The sequence below is a fragment of the Charadrius vociferus genome, unplaced genomic scaffold, assembly GCF_000708025.1.
Source record: "Charadrius vociferus isolate BGI_N301 unplaced genomic scaffold, ASM70802v2 scaffold21, whole genome shotgun sequence".
Classification (NCBI taxonomy): domain Eukaryota; kingdom Metazoa; phylum Chordata; class Aves; order Charadriiformes; family Charadriidae; genus Charadrius; species Charadrius vociferus.
The window spans coordinates 876,087-900,579 of NW_009646850.1; the positions used below are offsets into that span (position 1 = coordinate 876,087).

At 38.1% G+C, this 24,493-nt stretch overlaps 1 protein-coding gene across 1 annotated transcript in view; it reads right to left on the reverse strand.

Annotated features, from left to right (window-relative positions):
- Positions 1 to 24,493, reverse strand: part of INPP4B (inositol polyphosphate-4-phosphatase, type II, 105kDa) — a 288,721-nt gene that overhangs the window by 150,454 nt on the left and 113,774 nt on the right. The window contains 1 exon segment of the mRNA XM_009894169.1: positions 23,133 to 23,249. Coding sequence (XP_009892471.1) covers positions 23,133 to 23,249 — 117 coding nt within the window.

Consider the following 24,493-nt stretch of genomic DNA (forward strand, 5'->3'; position numbering starts at 1 on the left):
AATCTCACTGTCATTGAAACAGACTGTGCAACTGCAGTTATTTCACTGCTAAGGTAACACACATGGTTTCTATTCTATGAAAACCAATATACCAGCATAATTTCTGCCCTAATAATGTCTAAACTGCTAATGGCTATTTTCTTCAAAGCCAGCAAAACAAGGGGAAAAAGTATAAAAAGAGACAAGAAATCGATGTCAAAACTTCAGCATTCCTAGACCATAAGAAAAAGAATGAAATTACAGTATAATTTTAATTAACTGTAATACACTTAATTGGAATAGCCCTTTCACCAAGATACCTCATGGGAAAATGGATTCAGCGAAATGTTGAATGGTAGCAATTTAGTAAGGGAAGTACCTTCTGAACAAAAGAGTCAATAAGCGTAATGAAACAAGTGCTGTTTAACAAGTATTTTCCAGACATGCATATAAATACCTCATGATTTTCGTAAAATAGATACTGCTTAAAACAATTAAGGGCAGCTCCTGGCTGTGTCAATGTGAATTAGAAGCAAACCAGGTCACTGAAGTAACATCACTACAAAACCAGGGGCTTTGGGTCTATAAAAGAAAATTTAGTGTAAAAAAAGGTACTTTGTTGAAATTAAACCAAATAGTAAATTTTGATTTTAACAGCTGAAAGAAGTGTTATTTACATGGCTTAAAATGGCTTAACAAAATTGGGAAAAAAAAATAGGATTGCATTTTACTGCAATATCCAGTACGTCTACTGCAGATTAAGTGTACAATGCCAAATCATGACAGAAATTAATACAATAAATTGTCGTTCCGTGTTTTCAACCTCATCTTGAGGGTTTTTTTACTTCAATGCTGTTTCTTACACAAAAAAGATTTTCTCACTAAGCAGGCAAAGGGGAGGACATATTCTGAGGACCCCTGATGAAAATTCAGGAGTCTGTTTTCTTAATAGATAGGTTTACCTCTGAGCAAAATTGACCCTTTCTTTTAAATACAAGAGCAGAATCTTTGTCTTTGAGAACTCCAAAACTGTGGAGAAATGCTTCACACCAGAAATCTCCCTAAAGCTTGAAACCTCTATTTTCCCCATAGAAAAACAATTACTAGTTAAACAAGAGAAAATTATGCAATGAACTGAGACCCCATAAAATGAATTTTTCTGCAGTTATTGAGGTACTTCCTGAGCTTATTAAAGAGTTCGTTGTTGCCCAAGTTTAAAATGCTCATGAGAAAACAGTGTTTCAGATATACATAGACCAAATTTGATCATAATAGTTTCATTATTTCATGAAGACAACTTAAAGTTCGGACTGTCTAAAGGAGATTTTCTATCACTTGATGAGACTTCCAGCAAAATGAGTGCAATTCTGTATTTTAAAGAAATCTGCATTACTTGCTGACATGTTACTCTAGCTCAGTGTTAACACTAAAGCTGCTTAAAGAATCATAAAACTGAGAAGGGGTAAAAGACTGAACAACACTGATACATAGCAGCATGTAAGACCACCTCAGAGTTTTGATCAGCTGTGAGCCACCTAGAACCACCTGCTGCCATTTGGCAACAAGACCGAGATCCAGATTTAAAGTTGCTGTCAGAAGCACTTTGCAAATAAACTGTGGTAGGTACTAACGGGAAATATAGCTATGTTGCCCTATGTAAAAAGAAAACTAAGACAATAAGCTACATGTTTAACCTGGAAAGTATTTGGGAATATAAACCACCACGTAATACAAGATAATCAAAACAGAAGCTGCTTGTTAGACTCTTAACATCAAAAACATAACTGTAGATCTCAAAGATCTCACAGGTATCAAGCCTCTCGAATATGCTAGAGGAGAAAATAAAAAAAGCCCCACCCACCACTCCAGAACCCCACCACTTATGATTCAGACCTTTGTTAAAGCAGTTCTGGATCTTCTTTTCCCTCAAGTCCCATCAGTTCACAGCATTTCATGCTCGACTTCTCCAACATCAGTAGGCCGACAAGGATAGCGGATAGTCTAGTTGGCATCTTAATAAAAGCTGCAAGGTGTTCTAGACCTTCCCAGTAATTTAAGATTTAGTCATGATTTTGCATTCCCACTGACTGGGTGACTGCATTACTGATGGCAGGCACAATATTTATACATACATATACTCTTATTAGAAAGATACACATGTTCATTAAACGGAGATCAAGCAGACTGATTTCTTATTTTCCGTCAATAAGGTAACTGATTGTCGAGACAAAGGAAATGCAGTAGCTCTTATCTTCTGGACTTCAATAAAGCATTTGATATAGTGCCTTTTCAAAAATTATTAGTCAGTTGGAAAGAAATTAGAGAGATCAACAGACTGACTAATCAGGGAATGGTAGGGTTGAAACAGTAATGAGAGTTCCTTGAGACTCAGTGGCAGGGCTCATTTTATTTCAGATTTTCATTGAACACTACAGCAAAAATTATAGAAGCTTTATAATGAAATTTAAAAGGCAGAATCTACAACAAGTAAAGCCACAGTGGGATGCAGAAAGAATTACACATGGAAGATCTGAGTAACAGAAACGTAACTGTATTAACGACAAGGCAATGCATTCAATTAGTAACAACTAGCACTTCCTCTACAAGCTAGAAGCACATTAGTTCAGTAAGCGTATCATTAATAAGCAGCCTGAGTATGAGGCATCAACAACTGAAAAAAAAGCAAATCTGCTTTTCAGATGTATCAGGAAAGGTACTTCCACTTTGTCAGCAATACTGTGTACACTTGCCATTCATATTCAAGAAACAGGATTAAGGACACTGGTAAGAATGGAGAACCAATTTTAGGTACAAAGACTGAAATAGTTCAAATTTATTTAGGATCAGAAAACAAGAGCTAAAAGGAGGTATGATTATTTTAAATGAATGCGACTGTGCATTAACATCAAAGGAAGGAGAAGAGCTATTTAAAGTAAGGTAGTATTCCCCAGACTTTAAAACCGGGACTGTTGGAAATTAGATAAAGAAGGGCAGGGACCTTCCAATTTTATGTTCTCACTTATATTTGACACAAAAGACATTCTTAGCATACACTGATAAAATAGATCAAAGTCACTGCCTAGACACTGGATAATACCAAAACCATTCAACAACAGATCACCTTGTGACTCAGCATAATTCTTTCTCTTACAGAAAAAGATTAATTTTCAACTTAACTGAACAGTCCCCTCCAAAAGACCATATTTTTGAATGTAATTGAAAAATTGTAAATCCCCTTTGAGCTTTATTCCTCTTGCATTCAGACACTGCTTGACTGGTGTTATGCCTGCATTGCCCTGAGGGCCGTGACTGCTATTCTGGACCAGAGCAGAGATACCCAGCTCTGAAGCCTGCATCATTTTTAACCACCTACCCTGTGTACATCCAATATTCAGTGGGACAGACTCAGACAAATCCAAATTCCTGTTTGGTCCTGAGGTGTGTGAATGAGTGCGAGTATTGTCCTGCTTGTAATAGTTAGAATATTGTTGTGCTAATTACATACATCCATATGATCACAGGATCCCCCCCACAATTTTCCTCATTTCTTATCAGCCTGTTGTCCCTTTCGAATTACTTTAAATAGGAAGTAAAAAACAATCCCCCCCAAACACATAAAAAAACCTCAAAACAAAACCACCACCACCCCTAAGAAGCCCCACACACAAGCAAACCATCACATTCGAGCACCTAAAAATTACTACCTATTTTTTCAATTCATTAAAAATATATTCATTATGACACACATCTGCTGTCATAATAAGAAATTCCTGCATCAAAATCCCCATACACTTGTAAGAGTTAGGCCTTAAATCTTTATACATTTAGCCTGAAGCCAGTTTTAATGCCCAACGAAACTCAGAGAACAGGAATTTAGCAAGGACGTGCTGACAGAGCTGAACTTTCATAAATGGATTGTCACTGCTGTATTCAATACAATTTCCTTTCCAGTGGTCATGTATAACAAAGATATAGACGCAGAGGATCACAGCCTTCACAGACTTTCCTGTGACTGAGAACAGGAGTAGTGAAGACATTATTTATATCTCACTTCAAAAGTTTAACTGCTAAGCTGTTCATTCAAAAACAAGGGCACAGGTTGAACCTAAATTCGCTAATTGTCTTTAACCCTTTTATTTATTAAAATCCCCCTTTGTCACATATTTACTATTGCTTCATCGCTTTCAAAACAAAAATCTTCATTCTTTTTCCAAGACTGAAAAATCATTCGGATTCAGTGCACCTGTTCTCACTGTTCTGAATGGTCAGTTCAACTCCAGTTTTAAGATGGTTTTAACCCACTGAACTAACCAGCACAAGTCTTCATCCCCTCTAGAAAACAAAACCAAACGCAGTGTGAATATACAAATTTTACACAGTATAATAAAAAAAAAAAGGCAAGGTTTTCAACTGAACAGTCCACTTAGAAAATACAGAAGACATTATGTAATTTATCATTGTGAAAACAGACCCAAATTAAACAATATACTTCTCTCCAGACTTATAAGGCAAAATTATGTTATAATAAACATCTGTGCATTCAAGTACAAAGAGATGTAAACAGAATTTTTGAATGACTGAGACTGACACAGTGACATCTACTCAGTTTCCCAACAGAAATGAGATCGAAGCTGCATATTGCATCAGTAGTATTTTGGAATTTAGTCCAAAATGTTTCAATGGAAGCAGTCTGTTCTGCTGAATTACTCCTTCATTACAGTTGCAGCAGCTTTTTTCTGAAAATAATTTACCTTGATGCCATGTTGCTGATTGTCTATAAACCTGCCAGACATGGGTTTCCAGGTTCTACATATTCCAAAGCTGCTCCTTCCTGATCTTCAGTCCTCACAGTATTTGTCTCACTGTACATGCATCTAGTACAAGTGGAATAAAACCTGTGCCTCCCCTTTTTTTTTTCCAGGGCCTATCAACCATATAACTGAATTTCTTCAGCTCAGTTTTGTAAAATAATCACCAAGGTTGATCACTGGATGCCGAGACACCTCACTCCCCCAGTCTACCCGAAGATCCCCTGAAAACACGGTTCATTGTATAGGCCAATATAACCCCCACTTCTCATCTGACTGTAGAAGAGCTGGAATCCATTTTCCTACTAAACACAACTGTTAGGAGCAGGTCTGAGGAGTCGTCTGATGGCCAGGAACATGTTCCATCCAGACCACTGGTCAATTAATTCTTGAAAAGATACTTGACCTCTCTCTTGAAAGTTTATGGAGCATACCGCTTTTGTGTTGGCACATAGACATCTGTACTCTGACAGAGATGCTGTAGCAGACACCAGTCTGGAAAAGTTAAGGTCACATTTTTCAAATGTAAGCAGAGTCTGAAAAAGGTGCTGACAGATTTCCTCAGGCAGCTTTAGAAGTGCCTAACTAGGTGCAGGAAGACTAAATGTAACTCAAGTAGCTAAAAAACTGGAAAATCGGATGCCTAACTTGATTAGAATCCATACAGCAATCCACTGGCATCTTTAGGTGTACAAATATCTCCAGTCTGAGCATCTTTATAAATTCAATCCATAAACCTTACTATAATCTTCAGCTATAGTGAAAGTTTAATATGGAGGGGGAAAAAAATACATTTAAAACTCATGTTTGATTCCTGAAAAGCACCTTAGACAATCCAGTGCCATTCCAGACCTTTCAGGTTTTTTCCAGTCCAGTATATAAGCTATGACTTCCTCAATGACAACTATACCGTATGAGCAGCAAGAGTCTAAGTAGTTGTTTTTTTTTCTTCTTCTTTTTGGACTTATGTTGCATATCTATGCTAAAACACAAAAACTAGCAGATAAAGTGACATGAAACAGAGCTTCTCAAATTACATAAATCTAATTCTCAAGGTGAACAAAAATTATATAAGAATCAACTCTCTCAGTCTTTGCAGCTGCCAACTGAACAAAAAGTATCCAATGAAATCCATGCCAAAACGTTCTCTTTTCTTCAAGGGTAATGTGTCTTGCACTTTAAAAGACAACCTAACAAGGTAGGACCATGAAACAGAGGCTGTCACAAACTGTAAAGCCACCGAAAAGAAACTTATTTTTAAAGCACTTTTTAGAAATCTAGACATTTGCCACCAGACCAAATAAAGCTGGCTAACATCCCCCTGTGAAGTTTTTAGCTCCCCTATCAAGTCTCTAGAGCTGCTACTTGTGCACTGCCAGTGTCCTGCCATGCTGGTTGCCCATGCAAGCTGCACTAGTCGCACGGGGCCCCTACAGCACCAGAAGGTACTAGGGAGGCCATGGCAAACCAGGTTTGATTCACTACTGAACTAACTTTCCAAGTTTCTGGAACTGCAAGATAGAAACTGCAACAGCAAGCAACATAAGCATAGCAAAAGTTCAGAGAGAATTTAACAATTTCCATGAAGATCAGTGAGGCATTCATCCTTCCTTTTTTTCTTTGGTTTTTCCAACAAATTCAGTTGAAAGTTCCAAATAAGGACAGACTGCCAATTAAGTATCCTGTTATTTCTGAAAATACTGGATTCAAATATTATTTCTGGAGACATAATTAGGTAAATTTTCACATACATTTACAGTACAGAAAATTTTCATTAAGAAGAAATTTTCAGAGTTAAATTACATCCAGAGTACAATTCAAACCCTATAAAAATACTAACAGTTCTGGGGGGAGGAATGCAGCTTGTACTAACGTAATGCAGACGTCATTGTCCGTCACAAAAGCTACTGCGATTAATATTATCTTTAAGACTGCCAAGAGAATTCAATTAAACAGAATGTCATTGCTTGTTCTGGAAGCATTTTATTTCAATACATCCTTGCTTATCATGAGGATTTACTCCCAGAACAGAAGTATAGAAACTACATTTACACATGGCAAGAGGGTCCATTTCCCTGGCGCAGTACTGCCATGCAGACGCACCTTCTGGTGGAGGTCTGAGAGCATACCAAAGAAAGTATCTCAGTTTGCAAAATTGTTCTGAGAGTTTTCCTAAAAAAAAAAAAAAAAAAAAAAAAGCACTGCACATAAATCTAATTTACTGATCTAATTTACTGTGTGAAATTCTAATGGACTCATCTGCTTTCCACAGTGTAAGCACACTAACCCATACTACAGATGGGCTTGTCCAAGCTCTGAAGCTGTCCAAACAGATCAAGCATGAAGGCAAAAGCACTATGGCCCTTTCTCCAGATACCCCCCCCACTGAGTAATTTCTGTGTAGCGCTGACACTGAGCCTGACTTAGAGTGTGACTGTTAGAAGCAGCGTGGGCAGGAGCTGAAGGGCCATGCTCATCATGGGTTCAGCATCCTCTAGCTTATTCCAAGATATTTCATTCTCTTCCAGCCTACACACTATACATAAGTATTTACGCAAAAGCGAGTACAGAAAGCTTGCCGTCAAGAGACATGCAGAGACTCCATGCTTGGCAAAACTTTGCAATGGTGCTGGACACAAGATACAATGTCCTAAGAACAACCACAATTACAGATAACTAACATTTGGTTGTAATTTCAACATTAAAATAATTACCTGCTGCCATGAGCCTTTTATTTTAAAAATAGGAGGCTATGCGTGTCAATTTCTTCAGACTAACAGGGCAGTCACTGTTCTTCTCTGCACAAATATTTTCCAGTCAATAAATTGCTGCAAGTTAATATTCAGTATCAACATATTCTGAACATAGTAACATTTTCATAGAACCCCAGAAGAGACAAGTGGGAGCACTCACTACGTGCTGCAAACAACTCTGTGTTTGAACTAATACCACCAGAGAAATACTACAGACACGTTACCTCCACTTTCAAATACAGACATTAGAGAAAAGGATTGATTAACAAAACTGGTAACATTCCAACCCTGGATCTGAAGCTAACCATACGTAACAATAAAAGCCCTACTTCTTCAATTTTCCTCTCTAAAATTGGAAAGGTTAAGGAGAGATTGTTAACTTAATTAGTGGTTACAAGGACCGTATAGATTTAGAGACAGAAAAAAGCACTAGCAAGTAAATAAAGATACCTTATATGGTGGGCCACATTTCAGCCTTTTTCTTTAAAGATCCTGAAGAAACGGTATCTTGAAGAGAATCACCTTTTCTAAAAGACTGCATATTGTAAATACCTGTATACAAGTTCCTCCTGTATACATCGGAACTGTACTATTAACTTGCAGAAGACCTTCAATGCTATTCAGAATTTCTATACAGACCGTTCTCATTTTCCTTAGGATTTTTTTTACTATTGACTCTACAGACAACATACAGCAAAAATTCAGAGCACTAAACAGCACACACTGGTCTTTGAGACCATGGGGTCAAACTCCGGCCTTTTCATCCAGCTTATAAAATAAAGCACCTAAATGTGATCTTCTCAGTGTTCTGAAAATTGGGAGGAGGAAGAGATTAAAAAGGAACCACTTAAGCCCTCTTCTAAAAATGAATTTAAAAAAACTTGTATATGCACCTCTCAGAATTTCAGCCCTCTCTCTTGCAAACGCTATTACTGCTCAGAGACTAACCTATACTCCAGGCTGCAAGCAGCACCCCACCCCCAGACTCCTTGCCAGCCCAAGCTCCAGAAACTATGCCACATGGAAATTTTGACTCACCCAGCCAGCTAGACCTGGCAAGTTTAAAGTACCATCAGGCCAAGGATCTCACTAGAAACAGTCCCTTTCCCCCTAAAAACATCCCCCCAACAAAACGAAACCAAACCCACTTCAAGAGAAATCAAACATGCGAGGTGAACATTCTTGGGCCTTTTTTTCAAACACTTAAAGGCTGCTTTGTCTAATATCACCTTTAAAACCAGATTTCGTTTCATGGAAGATAAGAAAATAAATTAAATTCTGAAATTTGAGCCAAAACCAAACGTCCTCCCAACACCACTGTATTATTCAGGAGGGTGAGGCGTTATTACAGGTGAATGGTCTTATAGCATCAGCATAGACTAATTTGAGAGAAAGTGTTTATCTGCATAAAGTAAGTGCTAATAATAGTGTAGCACTATTACATTAATTCAATAATAATTAAAAGGTTTCCCTCTTTGAAAAAGGCAACTTAAATATTTAATTGAATAATTAAGTGGCTTTAATAAAATATTATAGGCTTTTTTTGTAGTTTGGACTAAATCTGAATGAGCCATGAATAAATAACATTAAAGAAAAACCACAAATAAAATGAAATGAAGTTATTTGAAATTACTATTTTGGTGTAGGTAAGCAAACTACACACAATTCAATATTTTCTGAATATTATTTTTAAAAAAAAATATAGTAAGAAATACACTTGCATAACTCATAATATTGTGCTTGCTAGTAATACCAGTATATATTGTCTACATTTTTCAGGAAAAATAAAAGATATACTTCACTTAGAGTGTTAGTAACTAAAACAACTCTAAGTTTGATGTTTATAGAGGCTGAAACAATTTGTTCCCCCTCCCCTAACTTTCACACTCAACATCGCACACAAAAACCCCATTACAATATATTATATTCAAAGTTACTATATTACCGACTGTGGAAGCAAATGACACTAGCACAACCACTTAACCTGAAAGCCTTAGGCACAGAAAACAAGAGTGTGCAGATACACAGTGTAATTACCTGAACTCTGTAAATCAGGTGTAGAGAAACCCAGTCTCCATTTTACCTGAGCTTTGTACTTCTATCACACAACTTCTTAGTCTTTGTATTATTCATGTTTTAGCTAATTCTGTATTTTACACTACAAACTCACTCTTGAGGCTTCACAGTATTGATGAGTATTTCTCCAGTAACTCCTTCCCTGGCCTTACATATGTTATTACTCTTTCCAACAGCTACTAGCAAAGGAATTAGGACTTGAACCCCTCTTCAGAGGATCCAGCTTTATTTATATGCAAACAAAAAAAATCCAGCTCTAACTGTATGCAAACCTGAGATAGAAAGGGGTGGGTATTTAAGTTCTTAACATATCAAAGTTTGGCCACCCTTTGTACTTCAATCTCTCCGCCTCTGCATATGAGTCTCCCTCCCCCCCCGACATTTTCTTCCTGTCACATCTCTACTAATGTTTTTGTGTGGCCAGCTACTTCCCATCTCCCACCCATCACATACCCAAATCAAATTTCAGGAGCCATGAAACAGAACAAGCCAAATGAATTCAGTGTGGTGTGTCACCTAATAGAGCAAAGATGGGACTACCTTGCTATGCTGTTAGATTGGTCCTCTAGAACACATCCAAAAGTGAGACCTTGAGATTCTTCCTAGCATCTGTCTCCCAATATGCACTTTGTGTTGGGATGTTGGCCAAACACTCACCACATCTCTTTCTCCCAAGTTTCTAGGGCTGGATATCAGTGGAGAAGGACTACAAGATGTTACTGCAAAGCATATCTGCTCCACAGTCCAGAGGTTGCCTCAGAAGCGCATTTTCAAAATAAAGTTTGCTTATTTCCAGGTCAGATTCTTGTGCTTTGGTCATTTGGTGCAGAAAATGGTAGAGAAAAACACATACACACTCCCAAGGCACATATGCTTACTTTTACCATCTCTTATTTAGAATTCATAATAAATGTAAAAACCATCTAAAAATACGTTTGCTTTTCTTTGTAAAATAAAGCTTTGCTTTTTATCTCTAATAAAGCTATGCAATTTGTTTCAAACCTAGAACTTTTTTCCCCAGTCTCTAGTCCTATATCAAACTAGTTGCCATTACTACATAAAGTATCTACCGCATTTGATTTCAGACAGCGCAACCTCAGTTGTAGAAAGTGCCAAGCAGTGGGAATACAAAACATCTGGTCTTAAATAGCAAGGACTTGCAGTGCTGAACTCCCAAACTCAGAACCAACCACTTCCATTTTAATCAAATATGAAGTGTAATGCTGTGCAGGTGAACTTACACCATTTCAAAAACCTGCTCTAAGTGACAGTCACTCTCTAAAGAAGCAAAGAATTTATTGCCCCTTCCATTTGTAATACTTCAGCCACATCAACAATTATAACGTACTCAAAAGAAGTGTCTGAGCTATGCAGTCTCATAAGATTCACTACAATTGTATCACAGGTGCAAATCTAGTAAATACAAACTTCATGACAATTTCTCTTAAAAAGGAGATTGACAATCCAGAACACCTTATGTCACTTTAGCTAAGTGTTCCGATCATAAGACATATGAACTACATTGTGTAAATAACCTGAATTTACAGTTTTTCCTATGTAAATGACAGATTACTCACATTCAGTAGTACTTCAATGGATATGACCAGTAAGTCTAACTAAAGGTGGGAAAAAAAATTCAGGTAACTCTAGAAACAGCTTGATCTAAGAGTTTTAGAAACACTAAGAAAACAGTGCGGTCCATCTCATGCACACAAACAGGCTGCAAACCTAACAAACCAAACTGCAAATCAGGGAAAAAGTGAACTGGCAGGAGGAGGGGTGAAACAAACCAAACCCAAGCCACATAATAGTTTGCTTTTTCAAATTAGATCATGTCCCTTCACTTCTTTCGCTAGGTAAAAAACTGGCTGGATGGCTGTGCCCAGAGAGTAGTGGTAAATGGAGTTAAACCCAGTTGGCGTCCGGTCACAAGCGGTGTCCCCCAGGGCTCAGTGCTGAGGCCAGTTCTCTTTAATATCTTTATCAATGATCTGGATGAGGGGATCGAATGCACCGTCAGTAAGTTCGCAGATGACACTAAGCAAGGCGGGCGTGTCGATCTGCTTGAGGGTAGGAAGGCTCTGCAGAGGGATCTGGACAGGCTGGGCTGATGGGCCAAGGCCAATGGTATGAGGTTCAACAAGGCAGGTCCTGCACTTGGGTCACAACAACCCCATGCAGCACTACAGGCTTGCGAAAGAGTGGCTCAAAAGCTGCCTGGCAGAAAAGGACCTGGGGGTCATGGTGGACAGCTGGCTGAATATGAGCCAGCAGTGTGCCCGGGTGGCCAAGAAGGCCAACGGCATCCTAGCCTGTATCAGGAATCGTGTGGCCAGCAGGACTAGGGAAGGGATCATCCCCCTGGACTCGGCACTGCTGAGGCACCACCTCGAGTTCTGTGTTCAGTTTTGGGCCCCTTGCTACAAGAAGGACGTTGAGGTGTTGGAGCGTGTCCAGAGAAGGGCTACAAAGCTGGTGAGGGGTCTGGAGGACAAGCCTTATGAGGAACGACTGAGGGAACTGAGGTTGTTTCGCCTGGAAAAGATGAGGCTGAGGGCAGACCTTATCACCCTCTACAACTACCTGAAAGCAGGTTGTAGAGAGGTGGGGGCTGACCTCTTCTCCCTGGTGAAAAGTGGTAGGACGAGAGGAAATAGGTTCAAGTTATATCAGGGGAGGTTTAGATTGGATATTAGGAAACATTTTTTTCAGTGAAAGGGTTATTAAACATTGGAATAGGCTGCCCAGAGAGGTGGTAGATTTGCCATCCCTGGAGGTGTTTAAAAAAGAAAGGGGGAGATGTGGTGCTTAGGGACATGGTTTAGAAGTGGTTTTGCCAGGGTAGGTTAATGGTTGGACTTGATGATCTTAAAGGTCCCTTCCAACCTCAGCAATTCTATGATTCTTGTTACTGTCTCTCTAACTCCTCCAATAGATAGCTCGTGGGTTTGGGGGGGACAATATTTAAGGCAGACGCTAAAAATGCCAGTATCCTATTCCTGTGGAGTTTAATGCAAGTAGAACAAACAGGCTTTTTTTCTTCTTTGTACTGAACGTACTGTGAATTATGATGTTTCACATGTCTGTCTAAAAACAGGCATGAAAACTTTAAGCCCTCGGCTCCTTCTCACAGGAGCCTGTTCTTGGGGCCAACGAGCTACTGCCTGAGGAACACTAAGAAAGGAGAAGGGGAAAGGAATCCTCCACTGTACCACTACAAAATACTCCGTACTAGGGCTAATTCAAAATCAAGACAGATTTATCCACCAGTAGAAGACTGGTAACTGATAAGGCCAAGGTTGTCCTAATGGACAATGAAACTCTGGACACAAGCCTCACACAGTACTGTACAAACGCAGAAAAAGTCTTTCAGGAAGCCTCTTAATGGAACAGGGTGTATGTACCTAGACTCTAATTTATACTGCAAGGACAGTCTTTCTTCTGTCATACCCAAGCCTGAAAGCCATTTGGGCACAGTTAATTATCCAGAAACATCCTTGTCACAGGGGTGATGTTATTTCAGAAGAGGGTAGCAATAATTGGGCAGTAACCGTCCAGAGCTTCCACGTTCAGAGATAATTTCTTGAGCGAGAGCCTTGCAATTACTTCTTTTTGAAAAGCTGCCAAGTTATTCCCCAGGAACAGAAGCAGTGAGAATCTATAGCTGTAACAAATCAAGGATCTCCATGCTCGATTTCACGAAGGCAGCTGTGTGTCAAATCCAAGCCTTCCAAGCATCTTAAAGACATACTGACTGCTGCCTTCTATAGGAAATAAATCACATTTGTCCCACATGATGCAGATTTTCTGTCAGGAAGCAGACAATCCTGTCTGAAGTAATCTCAATAGAGAAATGGTTTTCTCCCAACCTAAACTTCTGAATCCGCATTTTAAGACAAAACTGATCCGTACAGCTGCTCGTGGTGCAGATACTGTTGCAATAAGCAGAATTAGCTTTTATCTGTCAATGCATACAGAAAAAAAAATTGAGTACTCTTGACCGCTTCTGACAGTCCCAGTAAAACTTCTGAAGGGTAAACATACTGGTGCAAACATACTACTCCTTGGTGTGTATGACAACATGCCTACTTCTAAACTTGTAGACAAAATTTATTTCTCTATTTTCTCTCCAGTGAGAGCCCTTTGAATTTCATTTGAAGATGGTTCAGGTGTAACTTTTACAGTCAAAACTGGTAGAACAGTCTTTACGAATCAGTATCTTTGTGTTTGCTCTAACCTAAGTTACCTTGATAGCTCTATGAACCATTACGATGGTTATGTTTCAAATGCTGTGCCTTATTGACATACACTGAAGCCTGCAGAGAAAGCTGGGGAAGAAAAGCAAAACCAGGGGAAGGAACTATAAACAAAATAGAAGGTCATAGGGTCCCTTACTCTGAATTGCAGAGGCGGGAGGAAAAAAGAAAGAAAAAAGAAGATATCTTATTGAAGTGGTTTGGATAATTGTGACTTGCAGCTTTTTCATTTCACATTTGTGAGACTGCATATATGACAAAGGATTTAAGGATAATAAGACTGCAAGAATAAACATCAACAGCTGCATGGTACTATAAAAATCTTCAAGTATTCTTGCTTTAAAAATACCATGACTGTGATGAAAAGAACTCCCGGGGGGGGGCAGGGATACACTAAATTCTCAGCATCCCAGAATGATGGAAAAAAACTCAAAGACTAAAAATAATCATACCTAGTGTCACTGTGCCATTGACTCCTTGGTAATGATCCATGATCTCATCAATAAGCAATAAATTCAAGGTGAGGGAAGCCAGTTTACTCCTCTGTGAAAGGAAATCTCTCTCATACACCACAAAGTGCCGTTACACTACAAAGCAGCTGATACTCTGTTCAATACAGTAACTCCTTTGTACACTGAAACCTTGAGTTCAATTGTTGATATTCATAATGTTCATTCACATTTATGCTGTTGAGATTTTGACAGAACCAAACACACTAGTTTTTGACCATGCTACAGACTATATCTGTCCTTCGTTCTTCTGGCTTTCGAGCCATCCCTATGCAAGCTGCAAAAACAGTTTCTTAAAAAACCGCATGGTAGAACGCAGGGTTTTTTTCTCCTCCCTTCATGATTGCAGAATCCATGGTGAATAGGACAAAACAAAGAACAGATCAAAACAAAATCCGCATTTCTGGCATGAAGAAAGCCAAGCATGGAGAATTTCAGCCACATGGGAATTTGTTTCTGTAATATACTGCATAATGATTACATAAAGAGCCTTTGATTACTGTAAAATTCAATGATACATGCATTTCTAATGGCATTGGAATTCCTAAATGATTACACAAGCCTTTCATGTTTATTCATCAAATATTTAAAATATAGCATAATACAAAACATTTAACTACTTTACTCAGAGCCATTTACTATGCTCTTCCAACAAAAACTTGCTCAAGAAGATAAAGTCTCACGTTATGTCCAATACATATGATTCTTACCTGATTTTTTAAATAAAATTATTTGCTCAGCTTTACTTTATAAGTACAAAATTTCAAATGCAAACATTTACTGGTTCAAGCATATCCATAACTGTAAAGAACACTTTTGAGAGACACATGGTAGAGGGAGAAAAATCTGCTCTAATAAACTGAATTTGTTCTGTTTTCAATTTCGCAGAATACGCACCTCAAAACTTTAAAAGAAAAATCTGTTTACAAACTGTTTTTAAGTGCCTGCTTTCAATAACACAAAAGCAAGAGCAGACTTACCACTGCTCCATATACATTTCTTTTCATCCTTTCAATCCTTATTCCATCTAAATATATGAAATATTATGCAGAAATATTTTTGCCACTGAAGGACTAGATTTTAAATATACTGTACCTTCTATTTTACATCAATATTTTTAAGTGCCTTTCTATGAAGGGAGATGGTTGAGAATATGAGAACAGATATGTTTGATTTTCAAGATGCTAAAGAACTAAGATAAAAATCAAAATCATTCTAGGAAGTCACTGAATTATTTCCATTTGTACTGAACCAGGCTTTGAGAAAAATGGAAATTCCTTAGTGAAGATTAAGAGGCAGAAGCTTCACTATAAACTTTTTCTTTTTTAAATACAGTTTCTACAGTTCATTCATTTCTATTAAGGTACAACTTGGCTGCTGGTAAAGAATGAGGCATGAACATATTTTCCTGCAGTATAAAGACAATTACTTGCAATAGAAAGAGTATTCTAAAGCCTTATTTGACAAAAGCACACAAAACATGAAAAATTAAACAGAAGTTGTTCACAGTTGCAATTTTTCAAGGAGTTCAATGCATCCACTTAAAGTTAGAAGTGCTTCTACATCAACAAGAGAGGCATCCATTTGAGAGATTATTTTCCAGGTAAAGAAACTACCAAAAATTAGTCCAGTAGGCAAAATTGGAGCTTTCCATACTGGAAAAAACATCTTCTTAAGTCTTCTGCTTTTTTTCACCTGCAGGAAGTGCCTCTCATTTATAAACTACCCATCAACTATAGGTAAACACGTCAGCTGTTGTGTGCATAATCATCATAAGTAGCTATAGCTAAAGGCAAACACATCACTATTTTCTTGAATGTTAGTTCCCCTTTTGTACATTTTAGAGTTTGTGCTGGTGTGGTGATCATTCACCTGACAAAAAAGGAAAACCACCAATAAGACCAGACAAATCTTATCCTTTGGGCGAGTCAAACATGTCGCTGCATGGAGTAAAAGGAAATCCTTCATGCTTGCAGTGCCTGGGCTGCCCATGAGGGCTGCAGTGCCTGGCCTGCCAGGAGCACCAGCCACCCTCCTGAGGAGCTGCTCCTCCAGTGTCTTGTCCAGGGGAGGCCTGGGACAAAGTCACTGGGAGGAAAAGCAGATCAACCCTCTGAAAGGACAGAAACATATTCTGTAACCTGAGGTCACATTTTCACCACCAGGTTGCTCCACACTGACTAAAGAAACATTGTGCCGTGCTCTTATTCCTCTATTCACTGCAGCATGCATATTTCAGAGGAAAACATCCTGGAGTTCTATACCAGGCACCTGCCTCTTGAACCCTAAAAGTTGTCATTAGAAATGCTAAGGCTGTGCAACAACCACCTTGGATTTGTTTGACTATTCTGATGTGCTCTGTGCTGGTCTAGTGAGGGATGGAGCAATGAAGGGTATCTATGAATATGCATATACAAAGTATTCATGGAAAAATGACAGATTTGCAAGCTTTTTGGACAGTGCTACAGAGATGGGAACATTCTTGCCTACGTTATTTTAACCTGCTAAGATTGCAGTAAAAGCTACATGAAAGTGTTATCACTTAATATTTGGTTCCCTTATTTCTAAGAAATTACCAAGGCAACCCTTTACATTTTTACAAAATACAATTGGTCTCATCGCTATGTAGTTTTACAACAGTTTTCCAAAAAAGTCAGCTCTTGGAGCAAACCTTTGCCTGATATGAGGCAGCAGTAGCATTTGATAGAGTAGGCAGAAAAGGAAAAGAAAATGGAAAATTAGTGAACAGTAGATTACAACTTTCCCTGAAGATAAGGCAATAGGGAGAATTTTAATAAAAGGGTAGGAGAAAAAGCAGGAAGACAAGTAGGATGCTTTCAAAGAGAGAAAGATTTTTGCAAAGCCAAATCCTGCCATTGAATTTTCAAGAGCTAGGCACTAAGAGCACTAAGGCTACAAATGGACTTTAAGTCTATACCTGTAACTTTCCTGGTCTTGACACTTATCCCCAATTCTCTTCCAGATACACTAAGATATACGAAACCTTATTATAACCTCAGCCACTTCAAAGAAAGATTTTATTTCAATATAAACCCAAATCAAAGTCAGCAGTTTTACTTTTCCTTTATGTATTCAGACTTAAAAAATACTGAGGAAAAACTGACAATAATGCTTTAGGCAAATTTCACATGCATGTGCCCAGAAGAATAAAAAACGTTCCACCACCACCACCCCCCAGTATCTCTAATGACGGCATTTAGTAAGAATATATAGTTTGACACAACAGGAAAACTAAATCTATCATCAAGTATATATTTGTGAAAAAAAATAATACTATTTTAAAAAGAAACGTGATTATCTAAAACTGTAATGCAAGTATTTCTGGACCGCGGTACTGTACAGTATTCCTCTACTAAGAATGAGATAATGAGTTTCTAATTTACGGCAGTATTTCCCTGCAAATCCTGCAACGATGACAGTGAACAGAACTGAGAAAAGGAAGAATTCAAAGTGCTTTTTCTTTAAACAGAGTAGAGGACTTTCAACATCGCTTGAACTTTTAAAGAAAAAGAAAAACAGCTTCGGTAGTTTTAGTGTTCTCAAGAGGGAGGGACTAAGAGCACTCTGGTACAGGCAGAGTGCAGGTAGGTGATGTGCAGGCTTCCACATTTCTGTCTGCTAATGCATTTCACATACTGTTCTGCAGTGTTCCAAATATTCAACCCGGGGGCCCCTTCAGCAGAGATGGCAAACCACACAAAACTGCGTGGTGGTTTTGTGATACAGATCGATGCCCACAAGGGAACACAGAACGCTGTCACTTCAGATTCGGCTTCACAACTGAACTCCAACTGCCTCTTCCGCAACAGCCTTCATTTCCCACTCACCCCAGTGTGATTCAGTTTTAACAGGGATACTTGCAATATCAAGAAATACACAAAGAAAAACCTTTTGCAAGTTTTCAGTCATAGTGAGCAAGTTTAATAAAAGAGTCAAACCTCAACAATTAAAGGACATGTAATTTCAAACCTAAATAATCTAAAATTATCACTTTTTAATGTATGTTCCCATATCAAAACCTGCACTTCTATCCCTGCTACTTTTAAAATTATGAAATTAATCTAATTTTATTCTCAGTGATTAAGAGAAAATTTGGAAAGACAAATGCAAGACCAAACTACAGAACGTGTAAAGTTTCAACTGCCTTGTATACGTCCAGTTTCTCCTAGCTCTCAGGAGACAGCATTAGAGTGGTTGTTTTTATCTTCAACATCACATGTGAATTCCAGTAGTTTTATCTATCCAAAGGACATTATATCTACCTATTGGTCTTTAAGCTAAACAGCAAAAGCATCCATTATTTCTTTAACCCTAGTTGGTATACAAAGTCTCTGCTGTTGAAGCTTCTTCTCAAGTTTCCTAGTTTCCATCTCCTAAAGGTAAGGGGAATCTGTGAAGGGGCGATACAGACACCAGCTACAGAAAGTTGCTCCTGTCCTCACAAGTGCCCAGCACTTCTCCACATGTGGATCAAAAGGAGGTGGCCCGACTCACTACATGTCATACCAGAACATCGCAACAGTCTTTACCTCAAGATCTTATTGCATTAAAACACAGTCCCATGATATAAGATGCAAACATTTTCAAACCCACTTTAAAGATTGAAAAATCGGTGTAGTAAGAATAAGTGGTAGGTGTAACTGCATTAAACCAATGCAAATTAGATGTAGATGCAGCAACAGAACAACCAAACTTGGAAAACAAGCAAACAAAAGCTTCACCATAGCTCAATATTACACTATTTGCCTAAAAATATAGCCACACTGCTCTACACAGTGAAGTTCAGAATGCTTGCTGCAGGACACAAGTACATATATTCTAAACACAGAACAGAAAGACTGCTGCCCCCCAAATTAGTCATTAGGCATTCCCTCCTCTTAATGTAACACAAATTCATCCATTTTGTATTTTCTGCAGGTCTGTCATGTGGCAGCGGTATCTGACTTGTGCTAAGCAGTATTTTCAAAAAGAATGAATCCGGCTTCAGCTTTAAAACTTGCTAGACCAAACTAGGCAAACCTGCATGCTTATAGGAAAGATAAGAATAGCATGCCTGTGCAAAAGTGGTACAGAGGTATGAGCCTCTAATTCCAGTTTTCTTGGATGATGATTTAAAGAACAGGTGCAGCCCCAGCATTAAGACAAAACCCAACTATCTAAAAATCTTTAAGACCGTGCAGCTCCAGCCAGTGAAACAAATCTGCTTATGGCAGTATGGGAAGATCATCTTTGTGATATAGAAACAGATGTCACTGTACATTTTTCAGAATATGGCATTACACACTGCTTTGTATGCATGGCTTCACTGGATATATTTAAATTTGATTTCATAAACACACTCTATTAACTTCTTTATTCCAACTATATCAAAGTAAAGTAGGAATAGCATAGTCTTTATTAAAAGTTTCTGTTTACATGAAAACTTACCGGAACCAATCACCCTAACTTAGGAAGACTAGTCAAAACAAAAAATTTGTGTTTCATTATATTAAAAAGCCTCAATTACAGAAAGCCTGACACAGCCAAGATATAATTATGGTCAACATCAGACAGACGTGCATAAAAAGTGAAAAGTGCAGTTGGAACATTCAGCGTGTCAAGCGCAGTGAATGTGATACCAGCTGCACAGTACTTAAATATAATTGAACTGCACTTCTTATATAATGTAAATTAAATGACAGGCAAGAGTGAAGTTAACTATCTGCTTTCTGGTACAGGAATGCAAGCATCACAAGGTTATTTTCAAATCTTTAAGAAGGCAGAAGGAGTAGCACGTCAGCAGTACCAAAAAAATTCTTGTTGTCTCTCATGGGGGAGCATCTGGTTGTCTTTCATGGCGGAGTGGTTTAGGCAACAAACAAAAAAATGCTTTACCCTGTGGTGTACCCACTGCCCTTTCCCCGCCATCTCTAGTCTTCTATTGTGGCAGTAACATCCTGCTGAGTTTAAATAATCCACAGAACTCACTTCCTTTATTTTCATTTTAATTACAAGAGAAATGCTAAAAGAATAAGTATATATTTGTGATGAGGGATATTAGTTACTTTGAACTGGTTAACTGAAGTAACCAGCAGTAGTATAGCCCTGATGTTGTTGGAATTCTTATTACTGTAGCTTTTTGCCCAATTTCTGCAAAACATTTTGCAGTCAGAGCCAAGGTTTATTCTGCTATAAATGCTCACTTGTATGAGCTGGTGACTGGCCTGGAAGCACGGCCTAGAAGAGCAGAGCATACCTAGCAGCCTTGCATTCCCCTCCACCCCCAGGTCGATTACCTGTCTGTTTGGAAGAATGGTGGAGCAACGTGTTGCAGCCATAAGCTGTGGCAGCAGTTTTTGAGGAACAAGAAAGCCAGCTTTACTGTAGTCTGGATAATCAGACCTGTGAAGCCACACCACTTGGAGCAGGCTTACTCCCAAAGGGACACATCCCACTTCTTGGGTCATGAAGCAAGCACTGAGGGCTGTGCAGCTGCAGCTAAGCTGGCAATGGTATCAAGCTATAGCTCAATTAAACCTGACTTTTATGAATCTATATAAGCCTCCAGATCCCAAAAAGTCACCTGAATTAATAGAAAAGTGCAATGGCTTCCAATTATAAGCAAGAAAGTCAAGCCATTAGTTTTATTGTTGCTGATATTCTAGGCTGTAAACAGAAATCCAAATATTGTAACAAATGAAGTCGCAACCTGGGTGACCGAGGGTCAATCACACATGCTGCAGTCTACCTTGATTTAAATCTTAAAGCTTATTTAACTTTTTCTTACCTCCATCCAGTTTTAAAATGGCTAAATACTAAAAAAGGCTAAAGATATGTAAACCAGAGATGGGATTAGCATTTTCCCCTACAAAAAGGTACTATAAACTATAGATCTAGAATGTTTTATATAGGAAATACATAACTGCTATGACAAAAGAGAAAGATATTCTGTCTTGTGACTTACAAGCTACGTTAATGGCATTCTCTGGGAGAGACTCTAGTCCTGCACTACAATTGATCAGTAAAATCAGTAAAAAGCTGACAGTGTAACCAAAAACGTACAACACTGAACCCAAAATAATTCACCTTTAGCAGCGTCACAGAAGATCTTGGGCCCTCACAAATCAATAATAGCAGCAGCCACAGGAGAGCTGTGGGTAACACCACACAAGTTGTGAGAAGTTCTTAAAAGTTTGCAAAAACTTATCAAATTATATTCATTCTCTGGGATAGATCTTGTCCTGTATAAAAGGCAGTATAGAGGTCTGCAACTAGAAAAGTAGTAGAGGGATAGTTCTATGAATGAAGTGCACTTTTTTTTCTTACAGATAGGATATTATTTTCCATCATCTGTCATTCACAGTAGGAACTGGAAGGGAAGGAGGAAAGCCAACCTCCTTTCACTCGATTCCTGTATCTGTCCACAGGTGACAACTCTATTGAATAAACAGCAGATCCCATTTTAAGCCCCTGTAGTCTAAGCCATAACCAAAAATTAAAACATGCACACTGTGAAAGTGTGTGTACATGCCCCTTTCCCTGGTTATTCTTAACCAGAAAAAAAATACCTATAAACTGAAAGAAATCCAGGTTCTACATCTAAAATATTCCACACATTCCCATTAAAGACCACAGTAAAGAGACAGATCCAACCTGTTTGCTCACACAGGTCCAAAATTTAAACACACATATCAACTATTTTCTACCTGGAAAAAAACCCAAGAAGTCCTCTAAACATAACTTCACTTATGTAAGCAGTTCAAAGACAGTCTCAAGTTGCAAGTTATGCCTTTAATTTCCTTCTTATAGATAATGAACACGTATACAGTCATAACATGAACTTGCATGGTCTTTAATCATACTGGAGTCCAATTTCAGATATGGAAAGAGCAATTCAGCTAATTAAATACGGGTGTCAAGGGCCATTTTTGATGCCCAAGAGGAAACTATCAGCTGGACTCCAGCTGCCACAGAAGAAAAACACAGATCTGCCACAGGTCCTATGATATCTTCTAGCTCTGTAAGGCTGTCTTAAATCACCTGGAGCACGTAAAATGGCACTCAAGGTCTATATTTGACAGTCAAATCACTCAAATAGTCCCATTGACCTCCACATATCATCTCAAGCGAGTAACTGTTTCTCAGCGTAAAAAGCTGACAGTGTAACCAAAAACGTACAACACTGGAACCCAAAATGATTCGCCTTTAGCAGTGTCACAGAAGATCTTGGGCCCTCACAAATCAATAATAGCAGCAGCCACAGGAGAGCCACGGTTAACACCACACAAGAGATTAACATAAAATATGATTATCTCTCTCAAACATCAGGTTACAGGCTCTATTATCGTTCTGGTTTGGGCATATAAGAAAAATATTATCAGAAACATATTTCTGAAAAATTATTCACATTGGTGTTATCTCAGTCTGTTCCATATGTTCTCTACCATCCAAAAAAACCACACAAGAGTAATCTTTTATTTGCCAGGAGTACCTGTGCTGATTCATGTAACCAATTAAACAATAGCAAAGGGTCCATCTTAAGCACATGGACCTCCTTCTCTGTTTTCTGATATAATAACAAAAAATAAAGTACATTTTAGGTATAAGAGAAGAGCAAAACCAATTCTCTATAAGAGAAGAGCCAAGCCTATGGCCCCAATTTGCAAACTTGCTAAAGAGAGCCAAAAAACAACATTGCGGGAAACTTAATCCTCAGTATGATTTATGCAAGAAACAAAACAAAGCACTTACCGTGTCTTGAGATTTATCTTTGACATCATAGACTGTTAGTTTTATTTTAGTCTCCTCATAGATGGGGTATTCCGGTGGGAATGTCACACCAGTTAAAAACAGTGGATCTCTTGTACCCTGTGTAACATGAGTAAACACACATTAAGGTAACAGCTGTGCAATGTGTAGTATGCCATTATGAATGGACAGAAACTGTGGGCTCTAAAAGAAGTTAGCTTTCTACAGCAGAGGTGTTAACAGTTATGTATTATCCAATCAATAAGAACACCAGACAACTTTAAAACTTTGTCAGGAAGGTTTAAAAAAAAAAAAAAACAAAAAAACAACTTTTTGGAAATTTTTTTAACTGGAAAAGATATTAAGTGCTTCTGAAACAGAGCCTAGCAATGTGCCTTCAAACTGCTCAGACAGTAGGTATCAGTATCTGGAATACAACCTGTAATAAATAATCCCTTTCTTTCTCTATAGAAATGCTATAGAAACTCCCTGTATAACATTAAGGATACTGATCTGTAGGAAGAGATTACAATACCCCTCTTCAGGCAGCAGTGGAGTAAGATAACTTCCCTGTGCTTTGTAATATTATGATTATATCTAGAAGCTGTACACATACGTAACTATATCATAGCTTCAGATAGACAAACAATTAAAAGAATAATATAAAATGTTGTTTATAATTTCTTAATGTTTAATTGTACTTAATTTCCAAAGATTACCAGGCTAGTATCCTTAAATGTTCTATTAAGTAAAATAAGGATTTTACATGATAAACGTAATTTCTCTTGAAAAAAGACTTTTCTGTGCGTCTGCCTTCCCCTCTCCCAAAGCTTCACTATGAAGCTGAGAGCTTTGACACAACAAATTCAGGGATTTATTTAGATCTAGGACATTGTTAGGAAATGCAACTTGTATTAAAAAAAAATATATATATATATATATATTCTCCATCTTCTGCACAACATCATTCCAGACAGTCTGCAATGAAACATCCCAATCAGATACAAGATATTTGAATTAAGCAGTTTCAGGATGGTTGATGGGCGAAACCATGACAGTTTAATTAGTAGTTGATCACACAAAGAGCTCATGAAATATTCTTCTTGTATTTAACAGTTAAAACGAGCCTTTGGCAAAATCGTATGTGTGTTTACGATAAGACTTCCCTGTTCCTAATGTGTCTCTCTAGTAAGTTAAGCTAGTTACACCTACATTGCCTGCTCACAATTTTCTCTGTGAACCATTTTTGCCGTTTCTGACTGCAATGCTTACAGGGCAAAGTGAAGACTAGCAAAGTAGCCTCAGACAACTTTTGCTGTAATATGTGATGCAAGTTACTAACTATTTTTATATATAGACACAGA